Source organism: Lagenorhynchus albirostris, chromosome 12, assembly GCF_949774975.1.
Source record: "Lagenorhynchus albirostris chromosome 12, mLagAlb1.1, whole genome shotgun sequence".
Taxonomy (NCBI): Eukaryota; Metazoa; Chordata; class Mammalia; order Artiodactyla; family Delphinidae; genus Lagenorhynchus; species Lagenorhynchus albirostris.
Genome location: NC_083106.1, coordinates 14,540,447 through 14,562,906, shown reverse-complemented (window position 1 = coordinate 14,562,906; position 22,460 = coordinate 14,540,447). Strand labels below are relative to the sequence as shown.

At 45.5% G+C, this 22,460-nt stretch overlaps 1 protein-coding gene across 2 annotated transcripts in view; it reads left to right on the top strand.

The window, feature by feature from the left end:
- The window catches only part of AKAP12 (A-kinase anchoring protein 12), a 102,347-nt gene extending 86,240 nt beyond the window's left edge, over positions 1 to 16,107 (top strand). For both annotated transcript variants that reach the window (XM_060167477.1, XM_060167478.1), the window contains 2 exons: positions 7,293 to 12,294; positions 13,269 to 16,107. In XM_060167477.1, coding sequence (XP_060023460.1) covers positions 7,293 to 12,286 — 4,994 coding nt within the window. In that variant the 3' untranslated portion in view covers positions 12,287 to 12,294; positions 13,269 to 16,107. The remainder of the gene's footprint in view (positions 1 to 7,292; positions 12,295 to 13,268) is intronic.
- The last annotated feature ends 6,353 nt before the right edge of the window (positions 16,108 to 22,460 follow it).

Below are 22,460 nucleotides of genomic sequence, written 5' to 3'. Positions count from 1 at the left end.
CCTGCCATGCCCTGGGCCACTGATAGGCAATGCGGGTTTTGGATCAACTACTCGATGGAATGTTGTGCAGATAAGAGAGGCAGTACAGGAACGCTGCGGCAGTGAGGTTTGGCGGCCTTTGGCCAGGGAGGTTTGGCTGGTTTCCGGCATCTAGTGTGCTTTGCCTGGAAGAGGGGCCCCTGGGGGTGATGCTCAGGGCCTCCTGGCTTTCCCTTGCAGGCTGACGAGGAGGCTGAGCCCTCTTGAGACGTGCGCGACTCTCCAGGGGCATCTCCATGCAGCGATGGGGCAGCCGGCAGAGGAAGGCTGGGGCCTCCCGGGCCTCTGTCGGATTGCCCCTGCCGGCCAGCGGCGCGCGCCAGGCCCTGGTGGAGTATCCTCTGCTGTGAGTAGCGCGCGCCCCCCAGCAGCGGTTCGCCCCGGGGCCTGGCGGGCCGGATCGCCGGGAGCGCCCCCTGAAGTGTCAGTTAGATGGGTGCGTGGGTTTCCATCCTTCCTCCTTTCCCTTGCTTTCATCAACCTGCCGGCACAGGAGCGCGCAGGGTGGGTGGGTGGGGGTTAGGGAGGGACACCACAGGACACCATGCCCAGGGCTGCAGAGCCACCCTCTGGGCTCCGTACGGTTCGCTGAGGCCCGTGGAGCATGTGCCCGAACCCTGCGCTCTCCGAGCCAGCACCTCGCCCGGAAACTGAAAAACAGAACCGCAGCTCACGGGAGGCCCTAGGCTGCACGTTGCTTCTTGCCAGAAAGAGGCACATCGGGAAGACAATGACCTAGAAGGAGGGGCGTGAGGATTGGGATAGAGATTGTGCGGGCTGGGGTCACCTGGGAAGGTCTTTGCCCGGCAGGCGGGCGAGGTAGAAAACGATACAGGCCTCGAAAAATCACAAGGATTTAGCCAAGACCAGAAAGTCGCCCCCACCCCTCCCCAAGAGCCCAGAGACAGGGGAGCAAAATGGGGGATGCAAAACAGGACGGAGCAGGCCTTGCTACTTGGGCTGCAGCACGCCGAGCGCCTGGCCCAGTCATCGGAAACGAGGCTGAAAAAAAAGGATCTAAGTTTCACTACCTGCGGGTTCCCAGCTGAGTGGGTAGCCACGTGGTCGCACGTGGTTTGAGGCAGGTTACAGACCTCTAAAGTGCAAGTGTGCGATCAAAGTTGGCTTATTTTTATTGGAGTATAGTTGATTTACAATGTTGTGTTAGTTTCAGGTATACAGCAAAGTGAATCAGTTATGCATATATCCGATAAAGAAATTTTTTTTTAAGTTGGCTTATATGTTAGAATGTAATTTAGACAGCCTTGGCTGCCAGGTTAGTAGTGTAGAAGACACTCCCCTAGATGCTGGAGCCCTTAGGGATGTTCGGCAGCTAGCTTTATGGTGTGATCAAAGGGGTATTTTAGGAAACAGGGCCTCTCTGTAAGGTCTGTACAGGTCTAGCTGGTACAGAAGGCAGGTGGAAATCAGGGCTGAGTTGGGTTTGTCCAGCCTTGTGCACAAAGCACAAAGGCGCCATCTGGGCCCACGGGGGCCTTGCCCAGTCTGGAAGATTGTTCTGACAATAGTAGCTCCTAGGATTACTTAGGTAAAAAGAGACTGCAGACCAGTTGACCAGTTAGGATTTTAAATTTTCCTGTGATATTAAATACTTTTCTTTTTTAATGGGTTCAGCCGTATAACACTCTAAAGAGAACATCTGGATATTGCTAAGCTATAAGGAACCACCAGTAGTTGTTTTGTGATACCAGTTAGCAGCTGTTCAGCTTTGTGTCCTGAGCTTTGACTGTAAACATTCCAGTCATCCCAGAGTTTTAGAAAAGGTGTTTCAAATTGAAACACAGATTTAGGAGCATGGAGGGGAAACGGGGGAAATGGTGTGTTACACCTACTTTCTCCTACTATGTTAGCAAAACGTCTCTGCATTTTCTAATGGTTTCTAGAGAGGTTAGTTAATGAGTGTTTTTACCTCCTGCTTGCTGGCAGGAAATTTAATTTTTATATGTGTGCATTACTAGTAAATTTATAGTAGAATGGAGTTTACTTTTGGGCTTTGACTTTTTCCTCTAGTGTATTTCCAATGATATCATCCATCTTTAAAAAAAAGAAGGTCACATCTCTTGTGTTGCATTAGAAGTGTTTGCAGAAAGTTCTCTGATGAGTATGCTTTTATAATTGGGAAAATTTGTAAAGTAGTTCATCGAAATGCACTTAACTTCAAGAAACCCTTAGACTTAACTGTATAAACTGGATTATAATAGGAACAAATGGAAACTTACAGCATATTTTTTTTCACACACACTGTATTTTATTTTTACAAGAGATAAATAAACAGCATATTCTTATTTCAGAAGATTATACATACTTTTAAATAAATAATGGGGAGAGAGTGTTCCCAGAAGGAAAGGAATGTCAGGGTTGGATACTCTGAACAGTCTATCACATGTCTGAATTTTTCTTTCTCTTGGGATATTTGCCTCAGTATTTAATGTGGGTTGTAATTTTTCCTTTATTTTTTTAAAATAAATTTATTTAGTTTTGGCTGCGTTGGGTCTTTTTTTAAAATTAATTTAATTTTGGCTGCATTGGGTCTTCGTTGCTGGGCACGGGCTTTCTCTTGTGGCGAGCGGGGGCTACTCTTCTTTGCAGTGCGCGGGCTTCTCATTGCAGTGGCTTTTCATGTGGCGGAGCACAGGCTCTAGCCGCGCAGGTTTCAGTAGTTGTGGCACGCAGGCTCAGTAGTTGTGGTGCACGGGCTTAGTTGCTCCGCGGCATGTGGGGTCTTCCCGGACCAGGGATCGAACCCATGTCCCCTGCATTGGTAGGCGGATTCTTAACCACTGCACCACCAGGGAAGTCCTCCTTTATTGTTTATAAAGTCTAAAGTTGGTCACAAATGTGTATTTCAAAGTGATTTTTTTTTTATCACCTGGGGAGCTTTTCCCCCCAAATTTATTTATGAAAAAGTTTAAGATATGAAAAAGTTGAAAGAAAAGTGAATATTAGACATGTATATTTATCTAGATTGTATAATTAATGTTTTACCATAATTGCCTTCTCACATATCTCTTCAACTATCCATCCTTGTATCTGTTCATGAGTCCGTCTTACTTCTCTTTTATGCATTTCAAAGTAAGCTGCAGGCATCAGTATGCTTCACCGCTAAACACTTCAGCATGCATGTTATTAACTAGAGTTCAGTGTTTGGTTCTCAAGTTGATTTTTTTAAAAAAGGAAAGGAAAAATTTCCCTTTAAGAAGCATACTTGAAAGTAATCAAGTTGGTTTTTCTTCAAACCTTCTTTATCTAAAAGTTTCAGTTTGGGGGGCTTCCCTGGTGGCGCAGTGGTTAAGAATCTGCCTGCCAGTGTGGGAGACGTAGGTTCTAACCTGAGTCCGGGAAGAGCCCACATGCCGCGGAGCAACTAAAGCCTGTGCACCACAACTACTCAGCCTGCGCTCTAGAGTCGGCAAGCCACAACTACTGAAGCCCGTGTGCCACAACTACTGAATCCTACGCTCCTAGAGCCTGTGCTCCGCAACAAGAGAAGCCACTGCAATGAGAAGCCCGTGTACTGCAACGAAGAGTAGCCCCCACTCACCGCAACTAGAGAAAGGCCACGGGCAGCAACGAAGACCCAACGCAGCCAAAAATAAATAAATTAATAAATGAATTTTTTAAAAAAATGTTCAGTTTGGGGAGTTCCCTGGTTGCCTAGTGGTTAGGAGTCCGAGCTTTCACTGACGTGGCCTGGGTTCAATCCCTGGTCGGGGAACTGAGATCCCGCAAGCCTTGTGGCGAGGCCAAAAAAATATATAAATGTTCAGTTCGGTTTTATTATTATTAATTATTTTTTAATGCTACCTTAGATGCTGATATCAGTTAGAAAAAAATGAAAATTGGCTGAGACTCCCAAAACTCTTACAGAGACAGCTACGCACTGTCACCAAAGCCGAGGCCCCGCCCAGCCCTGTAAGTACGTGGGTAGCGTTAGAGCACCTCCTCAGTATCCTTCCTTCCTCTCTGCAGAAGAGGAGGTCCAGATGGTCACAGGTTTTATCTGTGATTATCCATAAATCTGGTAACGTTAGAAAAGAAAAAGGAAGGGGAAAAGGACTTTAGGTTGATTTCTAGCACAGTACAAGGCGTGTTCAAACAGGGCTCTGCACGCGGGCTCTGGTCTTCACTTGGGTGGTACTTTGGACAGCTTTTCAGTGAACTTTCTAGGCTTCACTTTCAAAATGAAACCCAATAAATAGTAAAATGGGAATTTGTAGACATAGGTTTGTAATATTTCACATAAAGTATAAAATTATTTTCTTGGAGGAATTTATGGATTTGGATATTCATATGGTTTCTGTATTTCCGCATTGTTCTGTATTTCAAATACTTATTGCCACGTTCTAAGCACTGGTATTGGAACTGGTTATAATTATTAAGCTTCATTTTGTGCAGCAGGCATTAAGTATGTTGTTCCAACATTATTGGGACCTTTTTGTGCGTCAGTTTTAATTGACCTTTTTGTTTATTACAGAAAGCAATACTAAATAGAAAATGAAAAAATTCAGATAAGCAAAACTAAACTATATCACATTCCCATCCTCCCGAAGTCGTATGTGAGGGGTGTGTGTGTGTGTGTGTGTGTGTGTGTGTGTGTGAGAGAGAGAGAGAGAGAGAGAGAGAGAGAGAGAGAGAGAGAGAGAGTGATGCTCTGCATTTTCAAGGCTGAATGGCTGTTTGCTGGTGCCTAGAGAGAGAGAGAGAGTTTTTAAACCAAAATGAGGTCATAGTACATACACTGTTTGGCAACCTGCGTTTCTTCAGTCAAAATTTCTACCCTTTCATTTTGGTAAGAATTCATCTCCTCTAACCTGACATCGCGTATCCCAAGTAGACCCAAAAATGTCATTAAGCTGGCTTGCCCTAACAAATATCCAACCCAGGACCATGCCTGGTGTCTCTGGTTGTTACGTTTCTTAAATTTTTAAATTTAGCACAGAATCCCACCCTTTATTAAATAACATTGACTTGCTTCTTTAACCTCCAAGTTTTAAAATTCAAACCTAAATTATAAAACAGAAACTAACACACCATTGTAAAGCAATTATACTTCAATAAACATGTTAAAAAAAAAGAGAGAAAAAATTCAAACCCGGGCTTCCCTGGTGGCGCAGTGGTTGAGAGTCCGCCTGCTGATGCAGGGGACACGGGTTCGTGCCCCGGTCCGGGAAGATCCCACATGCTGCGGAGTGGCTGGGCCCGTGAGCCGTGGCCGCTGAGCCTGCGCGTCCGGAGCCTGTGCTCCGCAACGGGAGAGGCCACGGCAGTGAGAGGCCCGCATACCGCAAAAAAAAACAACAAAAAAATTCAAACCTAAAGAAAAATACAGTGAACACCCATAAACACTTGACTTTATTCACCATTCACTGATACTTTACCACATTTTCTTTCTCCTCTAGCCGTACCCCGTCATTCTCTCCCCTTAAACTTTTTGATAGTTACTTGCAGGCAATCCATTTGTATTTGTTTGATTTTTGTCCTTTGCGACATTTATATTCCAGGCCAGGTTTCCATGTGGGCTGTTGTCTGACTGTTTCCACACGATTCAATTCTGTTAAACATTTTTGTCAGGAGTACTGTGTAGCTGACTTATTGGCCTTCTCAGTGCCTCACATCACGAAGCATGATGACAGTTTTGTCCCATTATTGGAGATGTTAATTCTGATCGCTTGGTTAAGGTGGTGCCTGGCAGGTTTCTGCATTATAAAGGAAGTTGTTGCTTTTGAAACGAAGTAATCTATGTGTTGATACTCTAAAACTGTAAGTGTGCTGGAAACCTTTCACCCCAAAGTTTTAGCATCTCTTGATTCTTGACTGAATGAGTTATTAGAATGGTGTTATTAGTAAACGTGGTTTTTCTAAGTCTACTGATAGACAGCCAACTAGGCTTTACCAAATACGGCAACCACTTAAGCTACAGCCAATTTCCTTGCTTTGCTTCCAAGTCTCATCTATTAAAAACTTTCCCCCTAATTCCTGTCTCTTTAAAATTTGGTTCTGAATAGCTGATTTTAATAGTGATATGACTAGTTCCAAATGCCTTCAGTCAGGCCCACATTCAAAAGAGTAACCTCATTGGCCATGAAACAGTGTTGCATTTATTTTATATAATGAGAAATTATTTTTATTTTTCTAAGCAATTGAAAAAGTTCAGTTCAGTTGACCCTACAGTTGAAGCGAATTAAAACATGGCTTTCTCCTCTCCAAATTAACTGCAAGCGAAAATCCACTTATATTATTTCCTTTAAGTTAATTGTTTGATGAATGATACAAATACGTGTTTAGAGACAGTGATGCTCTGCGTTTTCAAGGCTGAACGGCTGTTTGCTGTGGCCTAGGAAGAGCCTGGACAACTGTCTACAAAAGAACCGTTTTTCTTAACTCTCGTCCTTAATAAATATGAATCTTGATGTGGTAGAATTCTAAATTCTAAAGAAATAGCCCTATGGATCAAAGTGCAAGTTATATCTAAATTCATTGATTGGCGTTTTTTCATAAGGAAGTATCCCCTACTTCTCACCTAATTTTTTGGTATCACTCTTTTATAATTGAATTATAGTCGATTTACAATGTTGTATTTGTAGTGTCACTCTTGGTTCATAGATTCTATTTTTAGTCAATGTATTATAACCTATCATTGTTATTTTTTTATGCTTCAAAGTTTGGCCAGCAGGAGCCCTTTCAAGCTGGCTCCTGTGTCCTTTGGATATGCCCCTCCCCAAGCTTTTGAGCACCCCCTTTTGTCGCAATAAAATGTTCCTTGTACTTTCCCTGACCTAGCCCAGAATTTCCCCAAGGAGCTCTGGTCGCCTTTGGGGACTTGTTGAAGAGGCCAGGTAGTTATCACATAGAATGCCCCTCCTTTAGATTTGTCTAGGTACTTATTTAGCTTAGTTTCTCTAACCCTATATTTCCTATAAAGTGGAAGTTATCTTTAAAGCTTGATGGATTCTAGATCCTAGGTGTGATGTGTGATTCCATTTTGCATACGCCGTCTGGTTGACCTACCCTTAGTGATGTTGTGGCCACTTACCTATAACTAATTTTTTGGCTAATCTATTGAGATTTACAGATACTGGTAAGACCGTTACCCGATCTTGGAACTGCCTGATGTTAAAGAAAGTATTCATTAGCCGTGTTTTTTAAATATTTAATTTTCTTGAATTGTAATCATTTTCAACCTTTTTCTTCCCCACCCCCACCCCCTCTTTTTTTTTTTTTTCTGTTAATAGTTGGACAGAGAGAGTCTGAAGATGTGACTGAAAGGGACTCAGACAAAGACATGGCTGCTAACTCAGCGGCGGTTCAAGACATCACGAAGGAGGGGCAGGAGGAAACGCCTGAGATGATGGAACAGATCCCTGCCTCGGAAAGCAGTGTAGACGAGCTGATGCAACCCGCTGAGCCCCAGGCTAACGACGTAGGATTTAAGAAGGTGTTTAAGTTTGTCGGCTTCAAATTCACTGTGAAAAAGGATAAGACAGAGAAGTCTGACACTGTGCAGCTTCTCACCGTCAAAAAGGATGAAGGCGGAGGGCCAGGGGGGTCCGACGGGGCTGGTGACCGCCTGGAGCCCAGCCAGGAGACGGGGGACGCGACACCCACAGACACTGACCTCAAACAGTCCACAGAGAAGCCCGAAGAGACGCCCAGACACGAGCTGAGCCGCCCAGAAGTCACCCTTCAGGCGGAGTCCGGTCCAGCAGCCGAGGAAGCCAAAGATGAAGGAGAAGAAAAACAAGAGAAAGAACCCGCCAGATCTCCAGATTCCCCGACTAGTCCAGTGGCCAGCGAAACCGCATCGCCCTTCAAAAAATTCTTCACTCAAGGTTGGGCCGGCTGGCGAAAAAAGACCAGTTTCAGGAAGCCCCGGGAGGATGAGCTGGAGGCTTCAGAGAAGAAAAAGGAACAAGAGGCAGAAAAGGCAGATACAGAAGAAAACGAGAAGACGGAAGATCTCTCCGAGCAGCCGTCCTCACAGGAGGCCCGCGAGAGCACCCAGGATGCCAGGCTGTCGGCTGAGTATGAAAAGGTGGAGCTGCCCCCCGAAGACCAAGGGCAAGCACCTCCCGAAGAGAAACCCGCCCCGTTAGCAACAGAAGTGTTCGATGAAAAAGTAGAGATTGTCGCGGAGGTCCACGTCAGCACTGCAGAGAAGGGCACGGAGGCGCAGAAAGCCGAGGTAGAAGAGGCAGTAGAGCCCTCGCCACCTGAGCGAGCGCTTGAAACGGACGCCGACCTTCCGGACGCCGACCTTCCGGACGCCGAGCCCCCGGAGGCGCTGCTGAAGATGCAGGAAGAGGCGGGCGCCCCCGGCGGGGACCACGCCCAGCCGGCCGAGCTCTGCGCAGCCGCGAAAGCGCCTCCCACGCCCCCTGAGGGCGTCGCGGGGGAGGTGGAAGTGCCGTCCTCGCAGGAGAGAACTAAGGTGCAGGGAAGCCCTTTAAAGAAACTGTTCACTAGCAGCGGCTTAAAAAAGCTCTCTGGAAAGAAACAGAAAGGGAAAAGAGGAGGAGATGAGGAGTCCGGGGAGCAGCATCCAGCCTCAGCGGATTCTCCCGACAGCCCAGACGAACCCAAGGGTGAGAGCTCGGCCTCGTCCCCCGAAGAGCCCGAGGAGATCACGTGCCTGGAGAAAGGCGTGGCCGAGGCCCCCCAGGACGGGGAGACGGAGGAAGGGACCACTTCCGACGGAGAGAAGAAGAGGGAAGGTGTTACCCCCTGGGCATCTTTCAAAAAGATGGTGACACCCAAGAAACGCGTGAGAAGGCTCTCTGAAAGTGACAAGGAGGACGAAGTGGAAAAGGTTAAGAGCGCCACTCTGTCCTCCACGGAGAGCACCACCTCTGAAATGCAGGAGGAGGGGAAAGGAAACGGAGAGGAGCAGAAGCCGGAAGAGCCAAAGCGCAAGGTTGACACCTCCGTGTCCTGGGAAGCTCTGATTTGTGTGGGGTCATCCAAGAAAAGAGCAAGGAAAGCATCCTCTTCTGATGACGAAGGGGGACCAAAACCCCCGGGAGGAGACAGCCAAAAACCAGAGGAAGCAGGGAGAGACAGGGAGTCGGGCCCAGACGCGCCCCCTGCCGGCTCCCAAGACCACGACCAGCCACCAGGAAGTTCCTCACCCGAGCAGGCCGGCAGCCCCTCCGAAGGGGAGGGCGTCTCCACCTGGGAGTCATTTAAAAGATTAGTCACCTCGAGAAAAAAACCGAAGTCAAAACTGGAAGAGAAAAACGAAGACTTGGTAGCTGGGTCCAGCCTAGAATATTCAGCCTCAGATGCTGAGCTGGGGAAAGAAGAGTCTTGGGTTTCAATCAGGAAGTTTATTCCTGGGCGAAGGAAGAAAAGGCTGGATGGGAAACAAGAACAAGCGGCGATGGAAGATACGGGGCCGACGGAGGTCAACGAGGACGATTCGGACGTCCCAGCCGTGGTGCCTCTGTCCGAGTACGATGCGGTGGAAAGGGAGAAAACGGAAGCACAGCAGGCTCCGAAGAGCGAGGAGGGCCCCGAGCAGAAGGTGGCTGTCGACGTGTCGGAGGAGCTCAGTAAGAGTCTGGTTCACACCGTGACTGTGGCTGTCATGGACGGGACAAGGGCCGTTACTAGCATTGAAGAAAGGGCACCTTCCTGGATCTCTGCTTCGGTGACAGAACCTCTTGAACAAGCAGAAGACGAAGACAAGCCACCATCTGGGGAGGTGTTTGAAAAAGAAGTCGTTGCAGAGGAAACCCCCGTCGATACCAAAACGCTGCCAGAGAGCCAGGAGGCCGCTGATGACACAGTCGCCAGCAAGGTGGAATTGACCCCTGAAGCTCTGACGGCCGCAGAAACCACAGAGGCGTTCTGTGCTGAAGAAGCCACAGAAGCCTCTGGTGCTGAAGAGACCACCGACATGGTTTCGGCTGTTTCCCAGTTAACCGACTTTCCAGATACCACCGAGGAAGCAACACCGGTTCAGGAGGTGGAGGGCAGCATGCCCGACATGGAAGCCCAGGCGAAGAGGACCCGAGAGGTGCTGCAGGCCGTTGCAGAAAAAGTTAAACAGGAATCACAGCTGCCTGACGCCAGAGGGCTAGACGACACCATCCAGACAACCCAGAAAGGACAAGCGAAAATACTGGAGCAGGTGGAGGAAGCAGAAGAGGATTCTCACGCACTCGATCAGGAGGAAGCAATGGATGGAGCACCCAGAGTACGTGTACAAGAAACGAAAACTGAGACTCTGACACAGGGGACGGCGATGGTACAGGCCACCCCGGAAAGCTTGGAAGAAATTCCTCCAGGCACAGAGAGTGCAGAGGCCAGGGAGCTTACAAGCACTTGTCCAGCTGAAACCATGGCTGCGGTAAAACCAGAGACTGTCCCAGAAGAGGCTGTTGCTCCTGACTCAGCTGAAACCCTCACAGACAGTGAGACCAATGGAAGCACCCCAGTAGCAGATTTTGAAGCTACAAATGTAAGCCAGCAGACCAAGATCATGGAAATCGATGAAGATGGTGAGGTTCCATCCGGTACCCAATACCAGGTTACAGAAGGTGAGGCACTTCCTGAACTGAAAGAGATGCCTCCAGAACCTTCCAATTTTCAATCCCAGGAAGAAAAGCGTTCAAAAATGGAAGAGGTTCTAGAACGTACAGATAAAGAGGTAACAGTGGAAACTGTACCCATCCTTTCAAAGACTGAGGTGATTCAAGAGGCTGGCCGATGTGCTGATGAGGAAGCCAAAGAGGAACCATCTGTCGAAGGACTTGTGGTGTCCGCTGACACAGAAACAACCGAGAAAAAGATAACTGAAGTTGCCCTTGAGGATGAAGTTACGAAAAAAGCTGAGTTTCAAAAGAATGATGATCTCGAACTCCAGAGACCTGCTAAGTCTCTTCCAACCCCAGTGGAGAGAGAGAGGGTAGTTCAAGTGGAAAGGGACAAAACGGAATTAGAGCCAACTCAAGTAAATGAAGAGAAACTTGAGTGCAAACCAGCTGTTACCACATGTGAAGAGCTCAGTAAGCAACTGGTTCAGGCAGTGAATGTAACCGTCATAGACGGGGAAAAGGAAGTCATCAGTTTTGAAGGAAGTTCTCTGCCCGTTCACGAGGAAGAGGCATGCACAGAAATTCAAGTTCAGAGCTCTGAGGCACCATTAGCTCTAACAGCTGCAGCAGTGGGGGAGAAGGTCTTAGGAGAAGCTATCAAGATTTTAGAAACAGCGGAAACTTCGGAATCTGCAGAGGCACGTTTAGTACCGGAAGAAAAGTCCTCAGAAAAAGACGAAGGCTCTCCTGCTCAGCCAGGGGAAGACGCGGTGCCCACAGGGACTGAGTCTCAGGCCAAATCAATCCCGGTAATAGTATCTGTTACGCCTGAAAAAGGCATCAGCGCAGACCTGGAAGGAGATAAAACCACATCACAGAAATGGGAGTCAGATGGAGACGGTGAGCGGGCTGGTTGTCAGGAAGGCGGAGTAAGCAAAACAAGAGAGGAAGATTTAAAGGCTGAAGATGAGATTTTGAAACTTGAGACAGAGAGCTGCAAGCTTGTACAAAACGTAATTCAGACAGTTGTTGACCAGTTGGGGAGTACAGAAGAAGCAGCCTCTGCTTTTCAGACCCAGGCTCAACTGACGGAAGCCGACAGCCAGGAAGCTGGGCAGAAAATCGAGAAAGAAGAAAGCAAACTTCAGCCCTGCACGTTGGGTGAAACACAAACCATCGAAGCCAAAGAGGAGTCCCCGCTAAGTGCCGGGGAACACACACATCCAGATGTTTCCGGAGATGTGAATGAAGCTTTAGAGAAGATGGCGGCCACTAGGGTAGAAAGTTCCCCGGTAGATGGCCAGCAGCTTGAAGAGGTAGCTTCCCCATCCAAGGAGAAGAGAGAAGCCCCTGAAACAAAGTCTGTGCCAGAAGACGACGGTGGTGCCGGGTTTGGAGAAAGAACAGAGAAGTCACCGTTTGAATCCCGAGAAGATGAAAAAGGTGATGCTGCTGTTGACCCCGGGAACCAAACCTCAGCCCCGGAAGATGCTGAGGCATCAGGAGGCTCGACCAAAGAGCCTCCAGATACAGTTGGACCCAAACTGAAAGAGAAGGGAGATGGCCAGGAAGTAGAATTTCAGGAAGAAAAAGTGCAGAGCGAGTCAGAAAAAGAGATCAAAACACAAACACAGGAGGAGACACAGGACCAAGAGAGAGCACCGGCAAAACCCGAGCCCACAGAATCCTAAAATGTCACGTAAGTAACTTACTTTCCTTTGAAAGTAATTTTGCCCTCTTTTCTGTCATCTGGTGGCAGATTTGTTATGAGGGAAGCAGGAATTCAAATAATTAGGATTTTATGCAGAACCTACATGTGGGGAAATAACCATCAACCAGACTAGGAGATCCAGGTTAGTTTCCCTTTTTAAAAATTTATTTATTTATTTATTTATTGGCTGCATTGGGTTTCGTTGCTGCGCGTGGGATTTCCCTAGTTGCGGCGAATGGGGCTACTCTTCGTCGCGGTGCGCGGGCTTCTCTTGTTGCGGAGCACAGGCTCTAGGCGTGCGGGCTTCACGCAGGCTCAGTAGTTGCGGCTCGCGGGCTCCAGAGCGCAGGCTCAGTAGTCATGGTGCACGGGCTTAGTTGCTCCGTGGCATGTGGGATCTTCCTGGACCAGGGCTCGAACCCATGTCCGCTGCATTGGCAGGCAGATTCTTAACCACTGCACCACCAGGGAAGCCCCCAGGGTTAGTTTCCTTTTTCTCATTGACATGCTCTTCAGTCTTACTGGTGTCCTGAAAGTAATGACTTCGTTTTACCCCCCGTGTGACTGTGTGTGTGTTTGGCTCAAAGACATAAGAAATACGTTGTGCTCACAGCTACTTTGTTGCATTTTTTTTAATAACTAGAAGTCCAAAGTAGGTTTATAAGGTCGTGCTTGAAATTTATAGTTTATAGCTCTCTGGGAAAAAATTGGATTTCTTCCAGCAGTAGTAAGAAGCATTTAAAAAAATTTCCAGTGCATGTGAGATCCTGCCTACTGGTGTTCAAGTAGCAAAGGATGCTGTATTATGGATCTTCACCATCTTTCTTTCTCACACAGTTAAACCGTGGTTCTCACTAGGGCTCCCATTGGCTGCAACTCACTTTCACAGCTCTTCTGTTGTTGAATAAATGAGGGAGGTGAAGGATATGTTATTTACTTTTGATTCTGGCTTCCTCCTACAGTTACTGTTGTGTATTTGCAAGACCAGAATGTGAAGACGAGTGGGAGAAGAAAACGAATGCTGCTGACGAGACCAATCTTACAGAACTTTGGGAACGGAAGAACAGACACATCAACTGCTCTCATTTCTAGAGAACCCCTGACAATCCTGAGGCTTCATCGGGAGCTGTAGCCAGATAACATTTCTTCCTTTCAAGACCACCCTGATATTTTCCCTCGGTACCATATAATGTTTCTGATTCAAGGTCCTTAATTCTTAGCCCGGAACTGGAGTTGGCAATACCTAGTTCTGCTTCTCAAACTGGAGTATCATTCTTTATGTATTTATATGTATGTTTTAAGTAATTCTCCTGTATCTATTGTATATTTTTTTTTTTTCTTAATGTTTAAGGAAATTACAGTATAGTGCATTCCTTCTGTATCACACAATATACGACGGGGCATGCAACCACGGTGAAGTCTCAGGAAGCTGTCTGCCTCAGTTACAACCTTTGAAAACAGAGCTTCCTAGAAATAACATTCCTGATCAGAAGCTACACTTCTTGTTTTAAAATTCACTAAGGATTAGGTCCTTTCAGAGTGTTTAGTATCACTCTGAAATTGGTCACTTTCCTATTATGCACAGTGCACTAAAAATAGAAAGTGTTTTTGGAGGGAAACATACAGAATGTTCCATTGTTACTGGGAAATTTTTCTTTCTATCCCCCAGTGGAGGTTGGAAGGAAGTTTTCTTCAGTAGCAGATTAATTTAAAGTCTTCTCCGCTAATTGTTATACGGTTGTTACGGACAGATGAGTGTGCTTAATTTTGAGGCAAAGTAGTGAAATGTTTTTCATGTTATCAAGAAACAAATCGACTGGTTTTGAGGCAGAGTAGTGAAATGTTTTTCATGTTATCAAGAAAAAAATCGACTGGTTTTGAGTCTACCTTCTATGCTGGACCACATCCACACACAGCACGAAATAAGTCAGGTTCTTTACAGATGGTATTTTGATAGAGGCTGGATTGTGTCTGTGCCATACTTGTGCCCGCCCATTCTTTTAAGAACAATGTAGCATTGTCATTTGGATAAATTGTGATTTGACAACTGATTTCAATAAAACATTTGCTTCACTTAGATTTGTTGGATTTATTAGATAATAGGAAGCCTGGGACATATGTTTACTGCATTCTAAAAGCAGAGAAGCTAGAAGTTTCTAACGTAGTCACTACACGATATCACCACTTTACACCAGTTTGAGTTGGGGATCAGAGGAAGTCAAAGGCAGAGGGGGATCCGCTGAAATAAACCAGGAGCGTTTTAGATTGACGGTACTGAAACAATGCTACCATCTGGTGGTGCCTTCCTGAAAAAGTCAGTTTTCTTTGTTAATATCTGTTCATGACAAATGTCTCTAGAATGACATTTTAAGAAGGCTTAGTGGTAAAAATGCCTTACCTAACAGGTGATCTTGGAAAAAAATTTTTAAGTGTCAAAATGATTTCTGATTCACGTTAACACCTAAAGGATTCTGTCAGACAGGTGACACACAAAGGACAGTCCCCCATCTACCTGAAAGTCCCACTTTTTCATGGGTAGCACTGGCCTGGTGTGCACACTTCTTAAATTGTACTCACACTCAGTACTCCAGTTTGAGAACTTAAATTTCAACTGCCAATTAAATTATTTTGAAGTATAACATTCTAGCAAAACTAGAACAGTCTTTTAGCAGAAAGACAGTTTGCTGTCAAAACTGGAAAGTAGTTTCTCATAAACCAACAAACCTGACTATGATAAAAAATTGGCCATTATTAGAAAGACCCCCTCATGGTAAGAGCATATGGTAGTTGGAAAACATTTAGTATCTTGTAGTTGGAAAACATTTAGTATCTTTTTGGGAGTTTTTCACACATATAATAGCCACTTACTTGTGCTTAATTACTAAACTTTAAAATCCCCAAATTAAAAAAAACACCCTCTGATCTAAAGATATTTCTTTCGCCAACTTGATAGTTTAAAAAAATCCAAATGCTGGTGTCAATTTTTGAAGATCAACTGAAATTTGGAGATGGTAGCAGTTTTTAAGGAGTTCATTACACTTCTACATAACAACTAACTTCCTTTCTACGGCAGGAAGTAACTTCGTGCTATTTTGAACAGATTAAAGATTTGTGTAGTTTGTGGTAATCATTTTTGGGGGGTTTAAATTCCATCCTGCCACTTCATCCCATTTGTATTTGGTCTTGTCTTATTACACGTGGCCAGGTCATTCTGGCCATCACGATTGGTCTTCCAGTAGTGGTTGCTTCATGATTGTGCCCTTGATGTGCCCTGGATTACTTCCGTACAAGCTCTGGACCTATGTCCATTAAGCATCATTGTTTTATTAACAGGAGGAATGCTATTAACAGTAGCATGAAATACAATTCTGTATTATAACTGTAAAGCTGCTGTTAATTTGTGAAGTACATAATAATCAAATGCAAACTGCAGAAGTTGGAGCAAGTGCCTAAACTTTGCTATTTTTGGCATTACTGTGGAGCCGTGTTCAATAGAAAGCAATGAAAGACTTGTAAACTCTCGCCATTTCTTGTAATCGAAGAATATAAAATGTTCCCCCTCAGGTTCTTTTGCTAATGGTACACCCGAGTTGCCTCTCTCTGTCACACAGATACTTTTTTCCGGTATTTTCCTTTGATGTTTGGAACTACAGGTAGTGAAGGGCTGGAAATTTTAGCTTTTCAGTGTAAGCTTCAAGCTTAGCAGTTTCCTTTTTAATCTGAGACAGTATTTGATTCCTAGTTCTGTTTGGGGGGTAAATTTTCATTTATCTAAATAAAATGCAACCTAATTAAATGCCATGGATTTTCTTTCTATAATTGCACCACAATTCAGTTTTGATTGCTCTTAACTGTTATGAGATTCATCACACATTTCACTTCTACTTTTAACTACTTAATCATCCTTTGAGACACTGGCCACAAAGCTTTGTGGGAGTTTGGAATGTATCTGGGATTCTGTGAGTGCACAGAAGTCTCTATCAGTGATTCTTCACCTTTTTGGGTCAGGGCCCCTTTAATTAGACTCTCCTTAAAGCTCTGGCTCACCTCCAACTCCCTAAAATGAACACAGTTTCAGGTCGTTTTTGGATAGCCACACTCTGAAATCCCAACGGTCACCAGAACCAGAGTTAGAAACCCCTCATCCAACTGCAAGAAAGGAAATGGACACAGTCCAAGGATTCCCAGGAAGAAGTTGGCACCTGAACGTGACCAATGTCACATGACTTCATTTGTAATGTGACGCTGGAGATGAATCTGATGGACAGCCTGGCACAATTTTTGTGCAAATGCAAGTTTTCTCCTCACCACCAAGTTCCTTACCATCTCTTACAATTAGGAAAATGACCTGGCTCTCCTTTTATAAATAAGGAAGTTGAGATATAGATCACCAGCCCTTATGTGAAAGCACAGGTTTTAGCTAAGGTGACCAGGACGTGGGGGTGGCATGGTGGTGAAGATAAAGATAATCATGACTTTTTTTTTTTTTAGTGCTGTCACAGCTTAGAAATCAACCCCCTTTTTCGATATTTAAATATAACAGGCCATCTGTACAGTATCCCACACTTAGGACTGAGGTAATCTCATGACTTTGCGTATTCTCCCATTTCTTGTTGACATGAAAAATTTTAACACAAGAGAAGTATAACATGTAACTTAAGAGAAGCTTCCTTATAGATAGTACTCATATTTGGAGACCAGAGGTAGAGTAACATTTCATAAATGATGACATTAGGACCCAAGGTGTTATTTTCCCACAACAGGATATTGAGTGCTAAGTCCTAGCTCTAACTCAGCCCTGTGCGTTTTCTTGTTTGCTCTAATAATCCCAAATAACTTGGTATAATTGTGAGCACAACGACAATCCTTTAAATTAGGCCAATTTAAAAACCACATTGTGGGGCTTCCCTGGTGGCGCAGTGGTTGAGAGTCCGCCTGCCGATGCACGGGACGCGGGTTCGTGCCCCGGGCCGGGAAGATCCTACATTCCGCGGAGCAGCTGGGCCCGTGAGCCATGGCCGCTGAGCCTGCGCGTCCGGAGCCTGTGCTCCGCAAAGGGAGAGGCCACAGCAGTGAGAGGCCTGTGTACCCAATCCCCGAAAAAAACAACAAAAAAACCCCACATTGTGCTTGATGCTACTTAACCACTGTCAGCCTCAGGAGCTCACCTGATTCCTGGAAAAGCAGGTGGGGTTGCCTCTAGGACTTGAGACCTGGCTACAATTAGGGTTCTTTGTAAAGGCCTTTTGGAAAGGGTACTACAGTGTTGGCCAGCGGGCCATTTTAAGGAGTGGGATTTATCCTAAGATATCATTACTTGAGCAGAGAAATGATGCTATCCTTCTGCCATTCCCAAGGCAGTGTTAGCGGTTGTGATTCTGCCCCACTCCCCTGTAGGGTTTTTGCTTATCGCGATGGCTAGGGTATTACTGAATTTTAATGAGTTGGGACCAGACGCTTGTGATGCTGCAAGGTCCAGAACAGCCCTTCTTAAAAAGAGAGTTTCTACCTAAAATGCCAAGCATTCTAGAGACTTGCTTCTAGAGGATGAAAGACCAGAGGTTGGGAGGAGACTAGCTAACATGTTACTATGATAACCTAGCAAGCGCTGAAAATGGCCTATATTAAAGTAGCGACACTTTGGCTGGAGGGGTGTGAGGGGGTGGACAGATGTTAGGAGGTGGCCTCAGGGCAGGATACCTGATTAGTTGTCATAGGAACAGCTTGGCCTGAAGAATGAAGCTTCCGGGGAATTGCCTGGTGGTCCAGTGGTTAAGACTCGGCGCTTTCACTGCAAGAGCCTGGGTTCAATCCCTGGTTGGGGAACTAAGATCCTGCAAGCCACGAGGTGCAGCCAAAAACCCCAAATAAACAACCAACCCCCACCCCTCGCCCCAACACACACACCGCCGTCCCCCAAGCAATAAAATGACAAACTTTTTTTTTTTTAAATGAAGTTTCTATGTTGACAGCCTGGATGTGGAGCCATGTACCGACATGGGTAGAGGTAGGTGATGATATTTGTTTGGGTAATGTTCAAGTGGAGAGGCCCGTGAGATTCCCAAGGGAAAATGCAGGACCAGTAGCTGGCTATATGGGTCTTATAAACAGAAAAGGGTTCAGGACAGAGACATCAATAGCTCTTCTGTCCTCTCTACGTCCTTGGAGACGCAGAGGGGGAGATAACCTACACAGATCCCTACGACGTTTCCTAAAAGCTCATGCACCAACATTGGTGGCTAAGAAAGGTGAGGCTGTTGCGTTCACTTACCCTGTCACAGCCGTTTCCTCTTTTCAGAATCCATGACAAGGTGCTTCGCAAGATTTTCCTCTTGTGAAGGTGCTTGACAAAGTAAAAAGCAAAATCCACCACAGTACATGAATATTAGTAATTAGAGGAGAAGTTTTAGTAAAACCACCCATTAGAAGCAACCTGATGACTGTTGTGCCCTTGAGTATTTTGGAAGATTCAGAATGATACCGATCTTTCTAAAAGTATCATAAGCATCTTTTTCAGACTTGCTCTCTTTGTGGGTCGCCTGCATTTCTTACCTTCCCTCCTCTCCTTGTTGCCTTTTCAGCCTTTGTGGCCTGCTGGCACATCTCCCCAGGGAGACTGGGGTGGGGGGCATGCAACGTGGGGTGGGGGACTCTGGCTGGGAGGGGACCAAACCTGCAGTCTCTTCCCGGTCACTCCCGGGACTCCCTAGACCATGCATCCTCCTGGCGCCCAGTTCTCTCTGGCTGGCTACCTCGTGACCTTTGTCTGCTTCTGGGCATCTTAATCTAAATGGAAAGATAAAAGGACTCATTAGTCTTTTTTCTTTTGCTAATCAAAAAAAATTACAGAAATGAATTTAAATGACTAACGGCAAGGAAGGGTTTCCTAGGCAGAGTAACGATAGCAGAAAGAGCCCTGGATTGGGAGACGTGGACTCTGTAATTACCACCATTTTGTTTCCTCATCCAGATCCTTGCCTCTCTTAGAGTAAGGAGGATGGTCTAGGTGACCTCCTCAAAAACTAGTTAGGGTATTTGGTTACTATGGCTATGATCTTTTCTGTACTCAGAGATTACAAAGGCATTTAGAATGAGAACACGGACGTTTAAAATAAATTCTAGGGCCTCTCAAACATGCATTTTTAAGGGTTCATGCACCAATCTGTACGTTGCACACATCTCATTAAGGAGCACTTTGCTTCAAAGAGAGAAGCATGCTAGAAATGGCACAGACCCCTTTCTGGCCCTTCATTAGCTCCCCTGGTTACTTATTTATTTATTTTGGCTGCGCCGGGTCTTAGTTGCAGCATGCAGGATCTTTAGTTGTGGCACGCAGACTTCTTAGTTGCGGCATGTGAACTCTTAGTTGCAGCACGCATGCGGGATCTTAGTTGCAGCACGCACCAGGGATCGAATCTGGACCCCCTGTATTGGGAGCGTGGAGTCTTACCCACTGGCCCACCAGGGAAGTCCCTCCCCTGGTTATTTCAATTCTGAGAAGAAAGTGGAACCAAGAAAAGGCAGTAATACTACAACACAAATTGTATAGCGATGCTGTTGTTCTCAAAATGTTGCTTCTGGCATCATCATCTCCATCATCATCTTTTGGGAACCTGTTTAAAGCGCAAATTCTTCAGCCCCACCCTGGACCGACTGAATCGGATGCTCTGCAGTCTGTTTTATCGAGCCCTCCAGAAGATTCTGATGTGCTGAAGTTTTAGGACTACTGTAGTAAAGGCAATAAAACAGAGTTAATTTAATCGCCTCAATAGCAGAATGAATAGGTTAACAGGTGGAAAAGGTTTCCCCTTCCAGATTCCCACCCCTCTCCTGACATACCTTCCCCCCAGTTGCTTCTAGCCCACAGAAATATTTGCACATTGGGGAATATAGCATCTGAGCCACATGGGAGTTTGAATCCTGTCTGGGTGACCTCAGAAATTTTAGTTAATTTCTTTGGGCCTCAATTCCCTCAACTGTAAACATGGGACACATGTCTGACAGTATTGTTGGGAGGAGCACACAGACACCCTATAAAGGATCTTGCTTCCCCATCAGCTCGGTGCTTTGTGACCAGCTAGAGGGGTGGGATAGGGAGGGTGGAAGGGAGGGAGAGCCAAGAGGGAAGAGATACCGGGATATATGTATATGTATAACTGATTCACTTTGTTATAAAGCAGAAACTAACACACCATTGTAAAGCAATTATACTCCAATAAAGATGTTAAAAAAATAAAAATAAAAATAAGGATCTTGCTTCCCCAGGTTCAGCCCTTCAGTTTGTAATGCCTTCTTCATAAGGATCGATCTTCACAACAACCAGGGAATTTAGGTAGGGTAGGTTTTGAATATTTTCCAGAGAATAGCACAAGCTTGAGTCAAAAATTTAATAACTATTCCTTATGTTAAAAAATATTTTGGGAATTCCCTGGTGGTCCAGTGGTTAGGACTCTGCACTTCCACGGCAGGGGGCCGGGGTTCGATCCCTGGTGGGGGAATTAAGATCCGGCATGCCGCACAAGGCGCCAAAAAAAAATTTCTTTTTTGATCTGCCTGAGGAGAATGAAGCCACAATATCATTTCATCCTGATCCATTTTTTTCCCACACTGAGATTCTCAGTCTCATTTTTATTTATTTATTTATTTTTAATTTAAAAAATATTTTATTTTTGGCTGCATTGCGTCTTTGGTTGCTGTGCGCGGGCTTTCTCTAGTTGCGGTGAGCAGGGGCTACTCTTCTTGCGGTGCCTGGGCATCTCATTGCGGTGGCTTCTCTTGTTGCGGAGCACGGGCTCTAGGCGCGGGGGCTTCAGTAGCTGTGGTGCGTGGGCTTCAATAGTTGTGGCTTGTGGGCTCTAGAGCGCAGGCTCAAGTTGTGGCACGCGGGCTTAGTTACTCCGCGGCATGTGGGATCTTCCTGGACCAGGGCTCGAACCCGTGTCCCCTGTATTGGCAGGCGGATTCTTAACCACTGCACCACCAGGGAAGCCCCTAGTCTTTCTTTTATTTAGAGAGCTATTACACAGTTTAGTGATTATCACAGGTTAGTGATAGTCTTCCAGTTGTGTTTTACGAGCTAGTTCTAGAAAAAGGAGTTTCATTGATCATATCTTAAGATAATTAGTTTTTTATTTACTTAAAGATTTCCAAGCCTAAATCTTGCTTACCCGCAAGTGATATATAGCAATAATTTGTTCTAGACCAAAATGGAGGACTAAACCAAAGCAAAAATTGTCATAAAAATGCAAAGTCAACCCGAAGAGCAAGTTAAATTTCATTACAATAAACTGTACTCACTGTACACATAATTTTGTCTTAGAATTCACTCCTAGTGAATTAGTACGAGAGGGCTCCCCCTCGCCCATCTCAATTCCTAGCCAAATTTCAGGAGGTACCACGCACATACCATCCTCCACAATCATTCTTCTAAGTGCCTATATCTTTTTTTTTTTTTTTTTTTTTTTCGGTACCCGGGCCTCTCACTGTTGTGGCCTCTCCCGTTGCGGAGCACAGGCTCCGGACGCGCAGGCTCAGCGGCCATGGCTCACGGGCCCAGCCGCTCCGCGGCATGTGGGATCTTCCCGGACCGGGGCACGAACCCGTGTCCCCTGCATTGGCAGGCGGATTCCCAACCACTGCACCACCAGGGAAGCCCCCTATACCTTTTTAAACGAAGCAATTTAGTATTTTACCTGAAACGCGTGACTGAGGTCTGACTTTTGAACTTGAAATGTTTACTTTGGATGTCTCAGCTCTTCCCCTCTCTTGCAAGGTGAAACTACAAAAAAGAATGGTGGCTAGTTCTTATGACTTTAACAAGGAGGTTTGGGGTCCACTCTACTCTCCATTCTTCTATCATTATCCAGCTACCTTGTTTATTTATTTTTCAGCTTTATTGAAGAATAATTGATAAATATATTTTAATGGAATGCTTTCTTCCTATTAAAGCCATATTTCCTATGGTAAAATAAAATCCTACAGCTCTTTATGAATCTATCATTTAGCAACATCGGTTGAATGAATCGTTTATTGTTTTCCCTAAGAAAGGAAAAGTAATAGAACCAGTGGGGTTAATAAGGGCTAAAGCATGGAGAATGACAGCTCAAATTAATTCTAAAGCTTAGGTGTTCAGATTGCTCTTAATGAAACAGGAG